Source organism: Orbicella faveolata, unplaced genomic scaffold (assembly GCF_042242905.1).
Source record: "Orbicella faveolata isolate gen_17 unplaced genomic scaffold, um_ofav_v1 contig_34, whole genome shotgun sequence".
In the NCBI taxonomy this organism is placed as follows: domain Eukaryota; kingdom Metazoa; phylum Cnidaria; class Anthozoa; order Scleractinia; family Merulinidae; genus Orbicella; species Orbicella faveolata.
Window position 1 is genome coordinate 1,481,129 of NW_028301563.1, and position 13,854 is coordinate 1,494,982.

The 13,854-nt window shown below is 42.6% G+C and overlaps 1 protein-coding gene across 1 annotated transcript; it reads left to right on the forward strand.

The window, feature by feature from the left end:
• The first annotated feature begins 1,116 nt into the window (after nucleotides 1-1,116).
• LOC149104251 (uncharacterized) lies at nucleotides 1,117-13,342 on the forward strand. The gene is made up of 4 exons (XM_089272077.1): nucleotides 1,117-2,082; nucleotides 7,795-7,860; nucleotides 11,297-11,512; nucleotides 12,414-13,342. Exons 1-4 carry the CDS (start codon nucleotides 1,903-1,905, stop codon nucleotides 12,705-12,707), a joined length of 756 nt encoding a protein of 251 aa, XP_089128203.1. The 5' UTR covers nucleotides 1,117-1,902; the 3' UTR covers nucleotides 12,708-13,342.
• The last annotated feature ends 512 nt before the right edge of the window (nucleotides 13,343-13,854 follow it).

Sequence of the window (13,854 nt, forward strand, 5' to 3'; positions counted from 1 at the left end):
CTTAAGAAACACATTTCTTACAACACAAGTCACAATAAATAGGGTTACTCACGATGGCAATACAATACTCTACTTACAATTGAATGCTGGCATTGCTGGCAGAAAATACAATTACTTACAATACTGGCTAACAATACAATACTCTACTAACAGTAAGTGCTTACATTACTTGCAGCACATACAGTTACGCACAATACTTACAATATACGTTATACGAAACAACAGGTATACAGATGGCGTATACGAGGCGCTCTGGCACTCAATCAAAGAAATTTTAAACATAAATCTTTCCCCAGTATCCAAGCTTTAGAGAGGATGTGAGAAAATAAAATTAGCAAACGTTACATGAAAACATTCATGTAAAAAGTTTCGCGCGAATGGAATCCGCTTGCATGTTCCGTTTCGGTATTTTGTTCTTAATCGACAGCATTTCAAATATCAAACATTTGCGCTAAACTTTTTACATGAATGTTTCATGTAACGTTTGCTAATTTTAATTTGTCACATCCTAAGTACTATAAATATGCCTTGCCCTTATTTTTAATTTATTCATTCGACAATGATGACATGAAGTCGTCGAAACGTCATGTTACTTTACTTACATTAATTTTCCTGCTTAAAGGTTTTACGAAACCATTTTTTACAAGAACCATTGGTGAGAGGGCGTTTCATCGAATTTGGGCGTGTTTTTGTATAGATTATCGTTTCAGTGAGCTCTAGGAATTTTGTTACTAACAATTCATGAATCTTTCTGAGTTTTTCTAATTCCTCTGGATCAAAGTCGGAACTGTTCTAACGTCTATGTGACGTCATTATGACGTTATGTGACGGCATGATTATCACGTGATTATCACCCGATAGTAAGAAATCTCGCAAATTTTCCAGCAGAACAGTCAAATGGAGGAGCACTTTGATTTACAAGTGTTATATTCTGTGTTTCATTCCAAAGGAAAATAGGCAAATGCTACTTCCAGGGTATCGTTGCTGTGATCACACGAAGTGTCACAACAAAATCAGTGGTCTTCTCTCTCATCGCAACGAAATTCGCTGTCTCCTCTTTTTTTGTTACGTATTAAGCCACTTAAAGCCGAGTTTGTATTCCTTACTGAATAGACACGGGCTATGATTGATAGGAAGTCACTTAGATTGTGACACACGATAGAATTGTAACAGAACGCCCGAAAAAAATTTGCGGGTCTTGCTTCGATGCTCTAACATGTTTGCATTACGTTCTTGACAATACTTCACATGGCGTTGATCAGTCTACAGTGTCATGCAAATTTTGTGGTTGATAATGACGTAGGTATTTATAACATACGCCACGTATTTCAAGATTGAAACACTATGGAGAAATCTTTGTTTAAAATGTTAGTCTCCTTGGCATAAGCGGCTCTGTTTCTGATCAAGCTACAAAAATACACTTATTAGTTGGGATTATTGAAAGGGCAAATAGCTGTCCCCAGAAATTTGAACCCGATATTTTGCGTCGCTAGTTTAAAAACTCAAAATTTTACAAATTATGCAGGATTTCGTTAGCCAAAAATTTTTGCAGATTTTGCAGTCCGATTTCTCGTTGACAATAACACCCAAAGAGTAAAAAGTTTCACAAGCTCTTGATTTGTATCTTGTGTGTTGCCTTCTCAGCCTAAGTATGTTAAACGGTTTGCGCATAATGAAAAGTTTAGCCTCAATTTTTCAAATTCGTCGTTTGTAATCCGTGTTAATCTTCGTCATCCTTAGCCATCCTTGTTCCTTAATGGTTTATCATTATGTCTTTGGTGTTTTTCTATCTTACTAAACTGTTATTTTCAGGTTTCCTACCATTTAAAGGTAATTTTGTACGTGGCCAAAATAACTCAAAATACCGTGACCGAGCTCGTTTAATGAGGACAAATGTAAACAATGACATCAGCAAAATATATAAACATGGCGGACAATTCAGCGAAGGTGACCACGCTAAGGAATCTTGCCATCACACAGTTCATTGTCGGCTTCCTGCTCTTCTGTTTTGGTATCGCAGAGCAGCTAGTGGTCAATTATTGGACGAAGGTTGCTTTTATCGGGATTTGGGCAGGTATATTGGTGAGTAGAAGACTGTCAAGTGTTACAGGTTGACATGTTGTACTTAAGGAATTGTATATGTATAGAAATCATATGATAAAGAGGTAAATTCAATCTGACTTTAGCTTTTGAGAATCTAGATCTAATGGCAGGTCTTCGTCGAAAATTATCGCATTGAACAGGCACAGTTGTATTCAAAATATCAAAACTCTTTCTTGGCGTAGACATTAAATATTTATGAATAGTGGTAATCGTAGATTAAAAAGTGCGTTCGAGTATTAATACTGTTAAAAAAGCAAAAATTCTGGGAACAGCATTTTGTCCCTGAGCTGCTAGGTAGACGTGAAATTGGCCTCTCCCCAGCAGAGAGGAAAACAAATGAATTGATCGCAAAGCAACGTGTGTACGAGAGGGTTTGCGTAAATACAGGTATTACGTAATATTAGTTACGACCGGTCAGTATAAAACGCAGACTACAGTCGGTAGGCCGTATTTAGTCTGCAGTCCGCGTTTTACACCTGAGTCCCTGTTTTATACCCAGTGGTTAATGCTTAGTCCTCGTTTTATACCTCAGTCCGTGTTTTATACCCAGTCCGTAGTTGTAGTGTATGTCCATATATGGTATTTCCTTATTTGGAAGTGACCATGTGCTTGAATAGAAGAGACCATCTAGAATGGCGGATTAAAACGTTGTGTTGTCAAATCCAGTCTCTGTTTGTTCCGCAAACACCACATTTTGGCGACGAGGATGGCGGTCACATTAAGTGGATTACCGTGCATATCTCCCTTCGACTGCATTGGGGAACCAGCCACACTGGCTCAACGCTGGGACAAGTGGAAAACTGAGTTCGAACTATTTGTGGCAGCTTCGGGGGTTGAAGACAAAGTGCAAAAGCGAGCTCTACTTCTACATCTCGCAGGACCTGGAGTCCGTGAAATTTTCAAAACGTATTCAGCTGAAGTGCGAGGAGACAACAAAGAGTTCGATAAAGCGATGAAGTGTCTCTCGGACCATTTCAAAGTGAAGAAGAACGTACCTCTAGCGAGACAAAAACTGCTTGCCAGCCAGCCGAATCCGGGCGAAAAGATCAACAACTTCGTTACGCGTTTGAAAAGTTTAGCGGAACACTGTGACTATGGTGAAGAAGAAGATAACCAGGTGAGAGATATTGTGATTTCGCATATCACGAATAAGGAACTGAAGGGCAAATTCTACCGCGAAGAAAACCTTAGTCTGACCAGACTTCTGGAAATCGTGAGCACCTATCACCATAAGGATGCCTTGGTTCTCGTAAGCGAAGAAACTGTGAATCGTACCTGGGAAGACCGAAGTAAGGGCGATAAAGGAGCGAAGAGCAAGCAGCCATGGCAAGGCAAATGTTGGAGATGCGATAAGACAGGTCACATGGCGAAAGATTGTAAAGTTTCTCGTAACCATACTTGCAGCAAATGTGGAAAACGTGGGCACATGGAGGTCTGTTGTCACACGAAACAGGATAAACATGGCAAAGGAAGAGGCAAATCTGGAAGAAAACGAGAAGGCGTACGAACCATAGGCGACCAGCCTGACCAAGATGACGTGGAAGGAAGCGAAGTCAGTAAAGATGATGGATTCTATGTCTTTAGCACCTCAGATGGTGAGTCAAACACTTTACCTCTTATGATTGAAAGTGAACCTGTCAATGTCATCATAGACTCAGGTGCTACCTGCAACTTAATGTCTGAGCAAGTGTTTGATAAAGTGTCCAATGGAAAGCTAGAGTTGTTAGAGACTGACAGGAAAGTTTATGCTTATGCATCTCAGCAGCCGTTAAAGCTTAGAGGAAAATGCATGTTGAACATTAGTGTACCTAATACACAAACGTCGTTGAAAGCTGAGTTCTTCGTAATGCCAGGCTCCGCAGACACATTGCTGGGCAGGAGCTCTTCTGAAGAATTAGGTGTCTTGAAAGTGGGTGTTTCTGTGAACCCTTGTCAACTCAAAGATGTTACTGATAAGAAGGCTGCCCTTAAGGCAAAGTACCCTCAAGTGTTTACTGGTCTTGGAAAATTGAGAAATTTCCAATTAAAACAGCATGTAGATGAAAGTGTCACCCCAGTTGCTCAAGCTATGCGAAGAATTCCGTTCAGCAGGAAACAAAAGGTTGTTGACAAACTAGAGGAACTTGAGAAGCTTGATGTGATAGAGAAAGTGAACGGTCCAACAAGTTGGATTAACCCCCTTGTTAGTGTCGAAAAGCCAAATGGTGATGTTCGCATATGTTTAGATATGAGACAAGCCAATCGAGCGATATTAAGAGAAAAACACCCTGTGCCTACCATTGAAGAGACACTGCAAGAAATTTCAGGGGCAAAAGTATTCTCCAAGTTAGATTTGAACATGGCATTTCACCAAGTAGAACTTGCTCCAGAGTCAAGAGACATTACCACTTTTGCAGGACCTAATGGTCTTTACCGCTACAAACGTCTGATATTTGGTGTCAATATGGCCACTGAGAAGTTCCAACACATCATCTGGCAGATACTCAAAGATTGCCCTGGCGCTCACAATATTCATGATGATATCCGTGTAGTTGGCGCTTCTGAAGAAGAACATGACGAAAGGTTGAATCAAGTCATGAAGAAATTAGAAGAGAGTGGCTTAACACTGAATTATGAAAAGTGCCAGATCGGCGTGAATAGCATGGAGTACCTTGGTAACGTGTTAACTGACGAGGGATTACAAGTATCTGGTGACAAAGTTGAAGCCATTGTGCAAGCACCAAGACCAAAGGACCAGTCAGAGCTGCGAAGCTTCCTTGGTTTGGCACAATATTGTTCAAGGTTCATTCCAAGCTTCGCGATCATTGCCAGCCCACTGTGGGATCTAACCAAATCACATGCCAAATGGAAATGGGGCACTGCTGAAGAGAAGGCTTTCCAAGCAGTCAAAATGCAGCTGACGCAGGCACCAGTCATGGCATTCTTCAAACAAGGAGCGGAGACCCGTGTCACCACAGACGCCTCACCAGTAGGTATCGGAGCTGTCTTGGAACAAAAGCAAGCTGATGGCCTGTACAGACCTGTACACTATGCTAGCCGAAAACTAACTCCACCCGAGAGCAGATATTCTCAGTTTGAGAGGGAGGCACTGGCGGTGAAGTGGGGCTGTGAGAAGTTCTTCCTGTACATCCATGGAAATGAGTTCGAAATTTGCACTGACCATAAGCCGCTGGTCACTGTGTTTGGTCCACATTCAAAACCACCTTCAGCCAGAATTGAAAGATGGTTGTTATACATGCAGCAGTTCAAGTTTAGCATCAGACACATCCTTGGCAGAGAAAACGCCGCTGACGCATTGAGCAGATTGCCAGTAGATAGTACTCCTGATGCAGCCATCAAGCAGACAGAAGAATATGCACGCAGCATAGTTGCTGATGCCATACCTGCAGCATTAGCACCCCGCCAAGTTGAGAGAGAATCAGAGCGAGACCCTACCCTGCAACTGGTTCGCCATGCCATAACTTCTGGTGATTGGTCAAAACTCCAAGGAACAACCTACAAAGCTGTTAGAAATGAACTCTGGATAATGGGACAGCTGGTTATGAGAGGAAACAAAGTTGTCATTCCAGAAAAGTTGTGGAATCAGACCATTCAACTGGCTCATGAGGGTCACCAAGGGATGGTGCGAACGAAATCTCGATTAAGAGAGAAAGTATGGTGGCCAGACCTTGACAAACAAGTTGAAAAGTTAATCCGAGCCTGCTACCCATGCCAGCTGGTTGGACCCAGACCAAAGCCAGAACCAATAAGGTCAACACCACTGCCTCAAGGCCCATGGAGTGAAATTGCTGTGGACTTACCAGAGATTCCAAAGAAGGGACACTTGCTCGTTGTAGTTGACTATTATTCTAAGTGGCCAGAAATAGCTTTTCTGACCAAGACAGATGCAGGAAATGTGATCAAATGCATGGAGAGCATGTTTCGCACTCATGGTTTGCCTGAAACCCTCAGAAGTGATAATGGTCCACCGTTTGCTTCACGAGAGTTTGAAGGATTCCTCGAATACTTATCGATTGATCACAAGAAGGGCATCCCGTATTGGCCTCAAAGTGATGGCGAAGTAGAGAGGCTCAACAAAACCCTCCTGAAGGCAATCCGAATAGCACAACTACAAGGCAAAGATTGGAAGAGAGAAGTACAAGACTTTCTTTTCCAGTATCGCAGCACTCCCCATACAGTCACTTCACTATCTCCAGCTGAGCTCCTTATGGGCAGAAAGTTAAGAGATAAGTTGCCACAGGTTAAACCTTCTCGTGATCAGGCTACTGAAGCAGAGTGGCAAATTCTTCTCAGAGAAAGGTATGCTCGCAGGAAGCTAAGAGAGAAAGAGTATGCTGACTCAAGGAGACATGCCACAACAAGTGACATTGCAGAGGGCGACATGATCCTGCTACGTCAGAACCGCGAGAACAAGTTGTCACCAACATTTGAGCTCGAGCCGTATCGAGTAGTAGAGAAGAATGGAAATGCAGTTATCATTGAGAATTCTTCTGGCCAAAGTAAAATGAGGAATACTGGTCACATGAAGAAGTTTGTAGACCCAGGTGCTTCAGGAACTGAGCCCCCGGCTCCGTCAAAAACAACTGACACACCCAAAGAAGGAGCTAGTTTCGAGCAAGATTCGATGGATGGAATTCAGCCGGATTCCCAAAGACAAACTGTACCTTCTGCAGTTCCAGAAAAGCCAGATAGTCGTCCAGTCAGAAAAAGAGAGAGCCCTAAGTGGATGAAGGACTTTATTTGCCAAAAGTGACTGAACTCTAAAGACTGTTTATCGTGTATCAATTGTCGACATTTTATTCATTTGTTTTGAGACATTGAACTGAAAGAGCCAAGATTAGTTCATATGTTTTTTTTATTAGACTTTGTGGAGCTCTTTATTAAGTTAGGGAGGGATGTAGTGTATGTCCATATATGGTATTTCCTTATTTGGAAGTGACCATGTGCTTGAATAGAAGAGACCATCTAAAATGGCGGATTAAAACGTTGTGTTGTCAAATCCAGTCTCTGTTTGTTCCGCAAACACCACAGTAGTCTGCAGTCCGCAGTCCGTGTTTTATACTAACCGGAACCCTGCGATTCTGGACCGTGTAACTCGAGACAAACGTTTACTGTTACGTCGGTATTTGAGACGACGTACTTTTATTACCAAAACTTGTACACTTATTCTGTTTACGAACAAGAGTCTGGATCGCCTTGGCTTTGGGGGAACAGGTATTGAGCATTTTCATTTCCAAAACAATGAAACGGCGGACAGGTTGGTGTACCAATCCTGTGGGTGTTAAACTCTTTTCTTATGTAAACACTTTCGCCGGGTTTATGTTACATATTTTGCGCACAGAAATCTAGGCCAGCGAAGTGAAACTACACGTTTCCTCCTTTGATTTATTCAACGGAAAGCAGCGCAACCAAACTACAGCTTTCTGAGTCGTACACATTTCGTGAAGACATGTCTGCAAGGTTTTAAATATACTTAAAAATGCTGTAAATAAGTAAATTATGCCCTACAGTCCACAATAAGCTGCCTCTATCTTACGATTGACGCGTGAATATCTCTGAAGTAAACAATTAAAGGTGCTTCGGGTACTATTGAGTGAATGCTTAAGGAGATGCACGGGGGGCGGGGTGGGGAGGGGTGGAAAGAGGGCACATTGTTTGGCTTGTTAATAACATGACAATGTTATATTTTAGATGTTGATTACAGGTGGTCTGGGAATCGCTGGCACTCCCAGAGAATCCGAACCAAGTGAAAAATTGGTAAGTTAAACGGTGTAGGACCAAACTAGCTAGCTTTAGTGTTTGTTTGCGTTTTGTATCTAGATTCGAAATAATTCTTTTGGAGAATTCGGACGCTGAACGTGTTGGCCTTGTTCCTTTTCTGTCCTGGAAAAAGGGGTTGTACGTTTTTGTAAACTCAAAACCAACTTTGATTGTATTTGTGGAACAGCTAAAAGAGACAGGCCATACAGACTAGAGGCCATAGAATATTACGCTTTGTACAGTGTTTAGCTTTATTTCTATTTAGTAACAAGGGCCATTTGTTTCTTTGGATTTTGATAAAGAGCGACTATCAATGTTATTCTTGTGTATGTCCTTGTGCGGGAATAAAGTGCCTCCAATTACCAAGTTATTCATGCCACACAACTCCACCAGCCTCTCACCATTATCATTTAGAACACCATAGCCATGCCTCCCCATGCCTCTCTCATTGCCCATGTTGACTGCTCCAACCATAGCATTCAAGTCACCCATGACAATCAGTAGTAGGTCCTGCGATGGAATGGTTTCCACTTCAGCTTGAAGAGTTTCTTAGAAAGCATCTTTATGCTCAGGGTCAGCATCATTGGTTGGAGCATAGCACTAGATTACAATCATTCTCATTTGCTTCCCAAAGAACCATGCTCTGATTAACCTTTCGTTGATAGGTTTCCGGTGTAGGTTATCATTCCGGCCTGAAAACAGAATCGTTTCACCTCCCGGTGTTTTCTGTGAACCAAATCCAGTCCACCTACACTCACTGATGCCAAGGAAGTGAAGCCTAATTTCATTTCTCTCTCTGGTGATCTGTGCAAGCCTTCCAGTGCTAAACATGGTCCTTACATTCCAGAAACCAATTCTTGTCTTTGTCTTGGTGCTCAGGGCTCCCAGCCTTACAGCGACAGCTTCCTGCTGGTTTTCACTGCCGTTGGCCATTCTAGTCTATGAAGGCTCTCAGGGCCCTTGATGACCAAAAGGTTGAAGATTTCTTGTTGGTGTTTCCGTCTTTTTTACGGGGTGAGGTTGTCAACCTCACGCCAAACCCAAAACCTGGATGGCCAAATAAGCGTGACAAGTCCCAAATTGACCATCTTCTCATTAATGGGAAATGGAGGCGATCCTTGCGAGATGTGCGTGTGAGAAGGGGCGCTGATGTCGGGAGTGACCATCACCTTGTTACTGCTATGGTTCAATTGAAGCTGCTGCGCTCTAGAAGAACGACAGGTCACCGGGGGCGGTTTGATGTATCCAAGCTCAAGAAAGAGGAAACAAGAAAGCAATTCTGTACAGAATTACGGTAGCGATTCGAGACTCTTGCGCGCGGAAGAGAGTGGAACAGCTATTGAAGGCTCACCTCAAGCAGAATGGAACAGGATCGTCAAGACTTATCATGCTGCTGCCACGTCAACACGTCGTGCCACGTTATTAAAAATCCAATTGGATTTAAGCAGAAATCCCACAAAGAATGGCTGAGTGCTGATACCTGGGAGGCTATTGCAGAGAGGAAAAGGGCAAAGGGCAAGCTTATGGGGATAAAATCCACTCATCTAAAAGAGAAATTACAAAGGCAGTACCAGTACCATAAAAGCTAACGGGAAACGATCAGCCAGAGCAGACGAGAGGAGATTTGTTGATAACCTTGCAACAGAGAGACTGGTGCCCAGAAGCAGGAACTGGGCATAGTTTACAGGATCACCAGGCAAATTTGTGGGGGTCAGCGGAGAGGAAAGGCACCGATCTGCAACAGGCAGGGTGCATTATTGACAACTGAGAAGGAGCAGGAGGAAAGATGGGCGAAGCACTTTCAGGAAATACTTAATAAGGAGGCCCCCGAGGAGCTAGCTACTCCCCAGGATGCTGAAGAAGACCTTGACATAGGCATCGAACCACCTACTAAAGAAGAGATTATGGCTGCCATCAGAGATCTTAAGAACGGCAAAGCACCTGGACAAGATCAACTTAATGCTGTGCTCTTCAAGTGTCATTCAGAGCTTGCAGCAGGATACTACTCCCACTCTTTGCTAAAGTATGGAATGGTGAGGGAAGTGACTGGAGCAAAGGTTTCATCATACCAATTCCTAAAAAGGTACACTGCCTGATTGTAACAACTGGCGGGTATCACACTATTATCCTTACCAAGCAAAATCTTTTGTCAGTAAGGTCATTGTAAAACATCTCTCTTTGGCGGTCAAACCAGAGAGGAAAAACCAGTTTTAGAAAAGGTAGAGGCTGCATAGAACACTTCTTTTCCTTGAGAAACATCATTGAATAGTGCCATGAATGGCAGAGAAGATTGTATGTCAATTTTATAGACTTTAGGAAGGCCTTTGATAGTGTTCATAGAGAGACAGGGCATGACATACCTGAACACATCGTTCGAGTAATTAAGCAATTCTATACTGACTTCCAGCTGCACTGCCCATTAAGAGTGGACAGTTACACCTCAAAACGACCCAACAATTCACCTATTTGAGTAGTACCGTCTGCAGTGATGGGATGGGGGGCTGACCTGGACATCCGGCAGAGGATTGGTGAGGCTAGAGAGGCCTTTGCAAAATTACGACCCGTGTGGAGGAGCAGAAAGTACAGTAGAAGAAAGAAGATTAAGATCTACCAAGCTTGTGTAATCTCTGTACTACTTTATGGATCGGAATGTTGGAGAATGACTGTGCATGATCTAAAGAAGCTGCAAAGCTTTCACACATCTTGTCTTCGAAAAATCATGCATATCTTTTGGCCTAAAAAGATCTCCAACAATGAACTCTTCAGGCTAGCAGAGCAGGAGGACATGGGTATTGTTCTTACACCGAGACGATGGACATGGATCGGTCATGTGCTCCGTAGAGAATCTACTAACATCTCTAAAGTGGCCCTCAGATGGACACCAAAGGGTAAAAGGAAAAGAGGCCGCCCGAAATCCACCTGGAGGAGGACTGCTGAGGCAGAACTCAAGTCTCTGAACCTTAACTGGGGGCAACCTTCAAGGCTTGCTATGGACCGACAGGAATGGAGGAAACTTGTTGATGCCCTATGCGCCACCTGGCGTCCAAAGGACTGATGATGGTGATCGTAATTATTATGGTAGACCATCTGGCAACTGACATTATGCCATCACTTGAGAAAGGCTACTGGAAGGCTCTGAAAGCTACTGTGATTCTTGGGGCGGATCTAGGGGCTGGAATGGGGCTCAGGGGATTCGGTCGAGCCGCTTAGATTAAAAGAAAGAGGAGACATTATAACACGCCGACTTGGCCTCAGAATGCCGGAAATCCCAAAAACCTCAATTTGAAAATTCTCCGGACCCCCTCTCCCCTATAGAGGTCTCGAATCCACTTCTCGAAAAATCCTGTATCTGCCCCAGGTATTCAGTATTAATTCAAGATGTCAGAAAATAATTTTCAACCAAAGTTAACATGTGATCTTGTTTGACTTCCAGGTTAATTGGGTCGGTCACTGCTCTTTCGTTAATATGACAGTTGGTGGCATTATTACCATGTTCTACAGCTTGGCTGTTGGATCGGTAAAGAAAAGAAGCGAACATTATGACGCAGAAATGGTTTTGCTTACAATAATTTTGACTCTCGGAGTTATTGAGGTTCTCACTGCGGTAACCATTGGGATGACAAGTTGCTCTATCAATGCACCACGACAGGTGAAAAGAAACTTATTTATAAATTTTCCTTCAAAACACTATATTATAAGCTATGCCTGCACCCAAGAGAATGTAAATTTTTTATCTGTTCGTATATTTGCGTCATAAATTTCTTGCCTAAGTAGTTTTTCTTATCTTTCTTTACTTAGAGGCAAGTAATCTACAAATAGAAAGTGATTACCGGTTAAAGCACTCAAACAGACGCCAAACCTAAAAGGGGAGCTTCTTGGCCGTTAAAGCTAACCCTGGATAAGCGAGAATTTTGATTTGATTTTTTTTAACTTTGCGGATTGGTATACTTGGGTTAACTAGGGTTAATCAGGGTTCCGAACAGCCCAGCTTTGTTTACAGCAAGTTAACCTGACGTGAGCCCCCTAATGGAAATTTTGGGGGGCCGCTTAATAAGGGTAAGGACAATAGACAATCTTCAGCGGGACGAACAAAACGTAGCACCCGCCTCTTCATAGCGATTGCCGATTAATAGGGGTTTTACTAATTACATTTTGCCGACAACAGTTTCAAGACTTTGACAACTGGCCGCTTAACAGGAGATGGCCGATTAACAGGTGGCCGGTTAATAGAGGTTCGATCGCCGTCCATGTTAGATATGTTTTAACTTCTAACATGGCTCCAAAGCTCTCTGCCAAAAATTGTTAATTTCGTGCTAGTTTACCTCTATTTGAAGGTACGTAATTGATTCGCGAATGGCGTAGACCTCTGTCTTATTACAGGTATCCAATCAATTGTTCAAGTGCATTTGCAGGCCTTCAGGTCTTGTTCTCGCGCCAATTAGCTGACCAAGAGGTGCGCAGAGAACCAATCAAAACTGAGAATTTTGTTTCAGATACTACTATTATTATTGTTGTTTAAGTTTCCTAATGCTAGTTACTCCATGATTCAGGCATCTAGTGATGTTGCAGATCAAACTGTCAGTCAAGAGGCACAGGGCAACCAACCACAAATAGTCTTGTCTCCGGCTTCTAGAGAAATGGATAATCCACCTCCTCCGTATGAAGACGTTGCCTCAGGATACCAAACTGTGCAGGTTGACATGCTTCCGCCCTATGCCTCCGTTAAAATACAAGCACGCAGTGACATCGTTAAATTCCAAACTGAAACTTCAGGTGCACAGGAAGGCCAACTCCATCCAGCTTCCTGGTTCTTTGGCAATAGAAAATCCGCCTCCTCTGTATGAAGACGTTGCCTCAGGTTACCAAACCGCGCAGGTTTACCTGTCTCCGCCCAATGCCTCCGTTCAAGTACAAGCAGGCGATGACATCGTTTAATTTCAAATTGTCTCCTTCGGGGCACAGGAAGACCAATTCCAAATAATCCGGCTTCCTGGTTCTTTAGCAATGGAAAATCCACCTCCTCTTTATGAAGACGTGGCATCAGGTTACTAAACTTTGCAGGTTGACATACTTCCGCCCTGTGATAAAGCGGTTAATGGAAATGTTTTTTTTCATGCCTAATTGTGTTAGTGAAGAATTTACGTCAACGGCAAATATCTCGCAACATCAGTCTTGTTGCGCAACAATATGTCAAGATAAATACAAAAATAAGAAACTTAATTTTTTTCGCGAGCGGGTGGAATTCAACAAATTCTGCGATCTGATTGGTTCCGGGAGCGGGCGGAATTTTCCCATTCGGCCCGCTCTTTCCAGAGTTTGTTTGGTTGTTTGCAGCTCGGCGCTGTAATGCGCGTAATCCTGTGTTTCTCTCTCTGTACAACTTTAAGTTGAAAATGAGTCAATTTCATTCGAGTTTACCTCTCTGATCGTTACTGTATTTAAAGAAATTTATGTAGAATAAAGTTAACGAATTTCCTTGCTTTCTGCTTTCAATATACGGTAGAAGAGTTTGATTTCAAGTGATTTTAATGGCAACGACTGACAGAAATTGTCTTTGTAGTAAAATTTAAACTTTGCACAAAATATGACATCGGCAACACACGTGTGGAGACTTTAACTGGTGTAAGTTGCGTAAACAATTCCACTTGTATCATGGTCTCTTGCTTGTAGTGAAAACCAATTTACCGCAGGAAAAAAATGTTATTTGCCACCCTAGGTTCGTATTGGTAAAAACTGTACCCTCTGTCTTGAGCACGTATGGCTCTCAGCCTGCGGTTTCGGGCCATACCCAAAACCTCGGACACAGTTTTTCCCAATATGGACCTCCCGACCGGCAAATAACATATATATGATAGACAAAAGAGACATAAACACAGAAGCAAATGAAATTGCTCGAGGTTCTTTGTTCTGTTTGAGATTGCATTTCGAGGTATTTCATTCATTTCTATACTATTTATTAAGCCTTCAAACAAGCAGGAGTTGAAAAATAGC

What these genes read in the sequence shown, in the direction of transcription:
- LOC149104251 (XM_089272077.1), top strand. Translation starts at nt 1,903, where the DNA reads ATGACATCAGCAAAATATATAAACATGGCGGACAATTCAGCGAAGGTG. An exon ending in GGATTTGGGCAGGTATATTG is followed by an intron (nt 2,083 to 7,794) that starts GTGAGTAGAAGA and finishes GTTATATTTTAG; the next exon opens with ATGTTGATTACAGGTGGTCT. An exon ending in CCGAACCAAGTGAAAAATTG is followed by an intron (nt 7,861 to 11,296) that starts GTAAGTTAAACG and finishes TTTGACTTCCAG; the next exon opens with GTTAATTGGGTCGGTCACTG.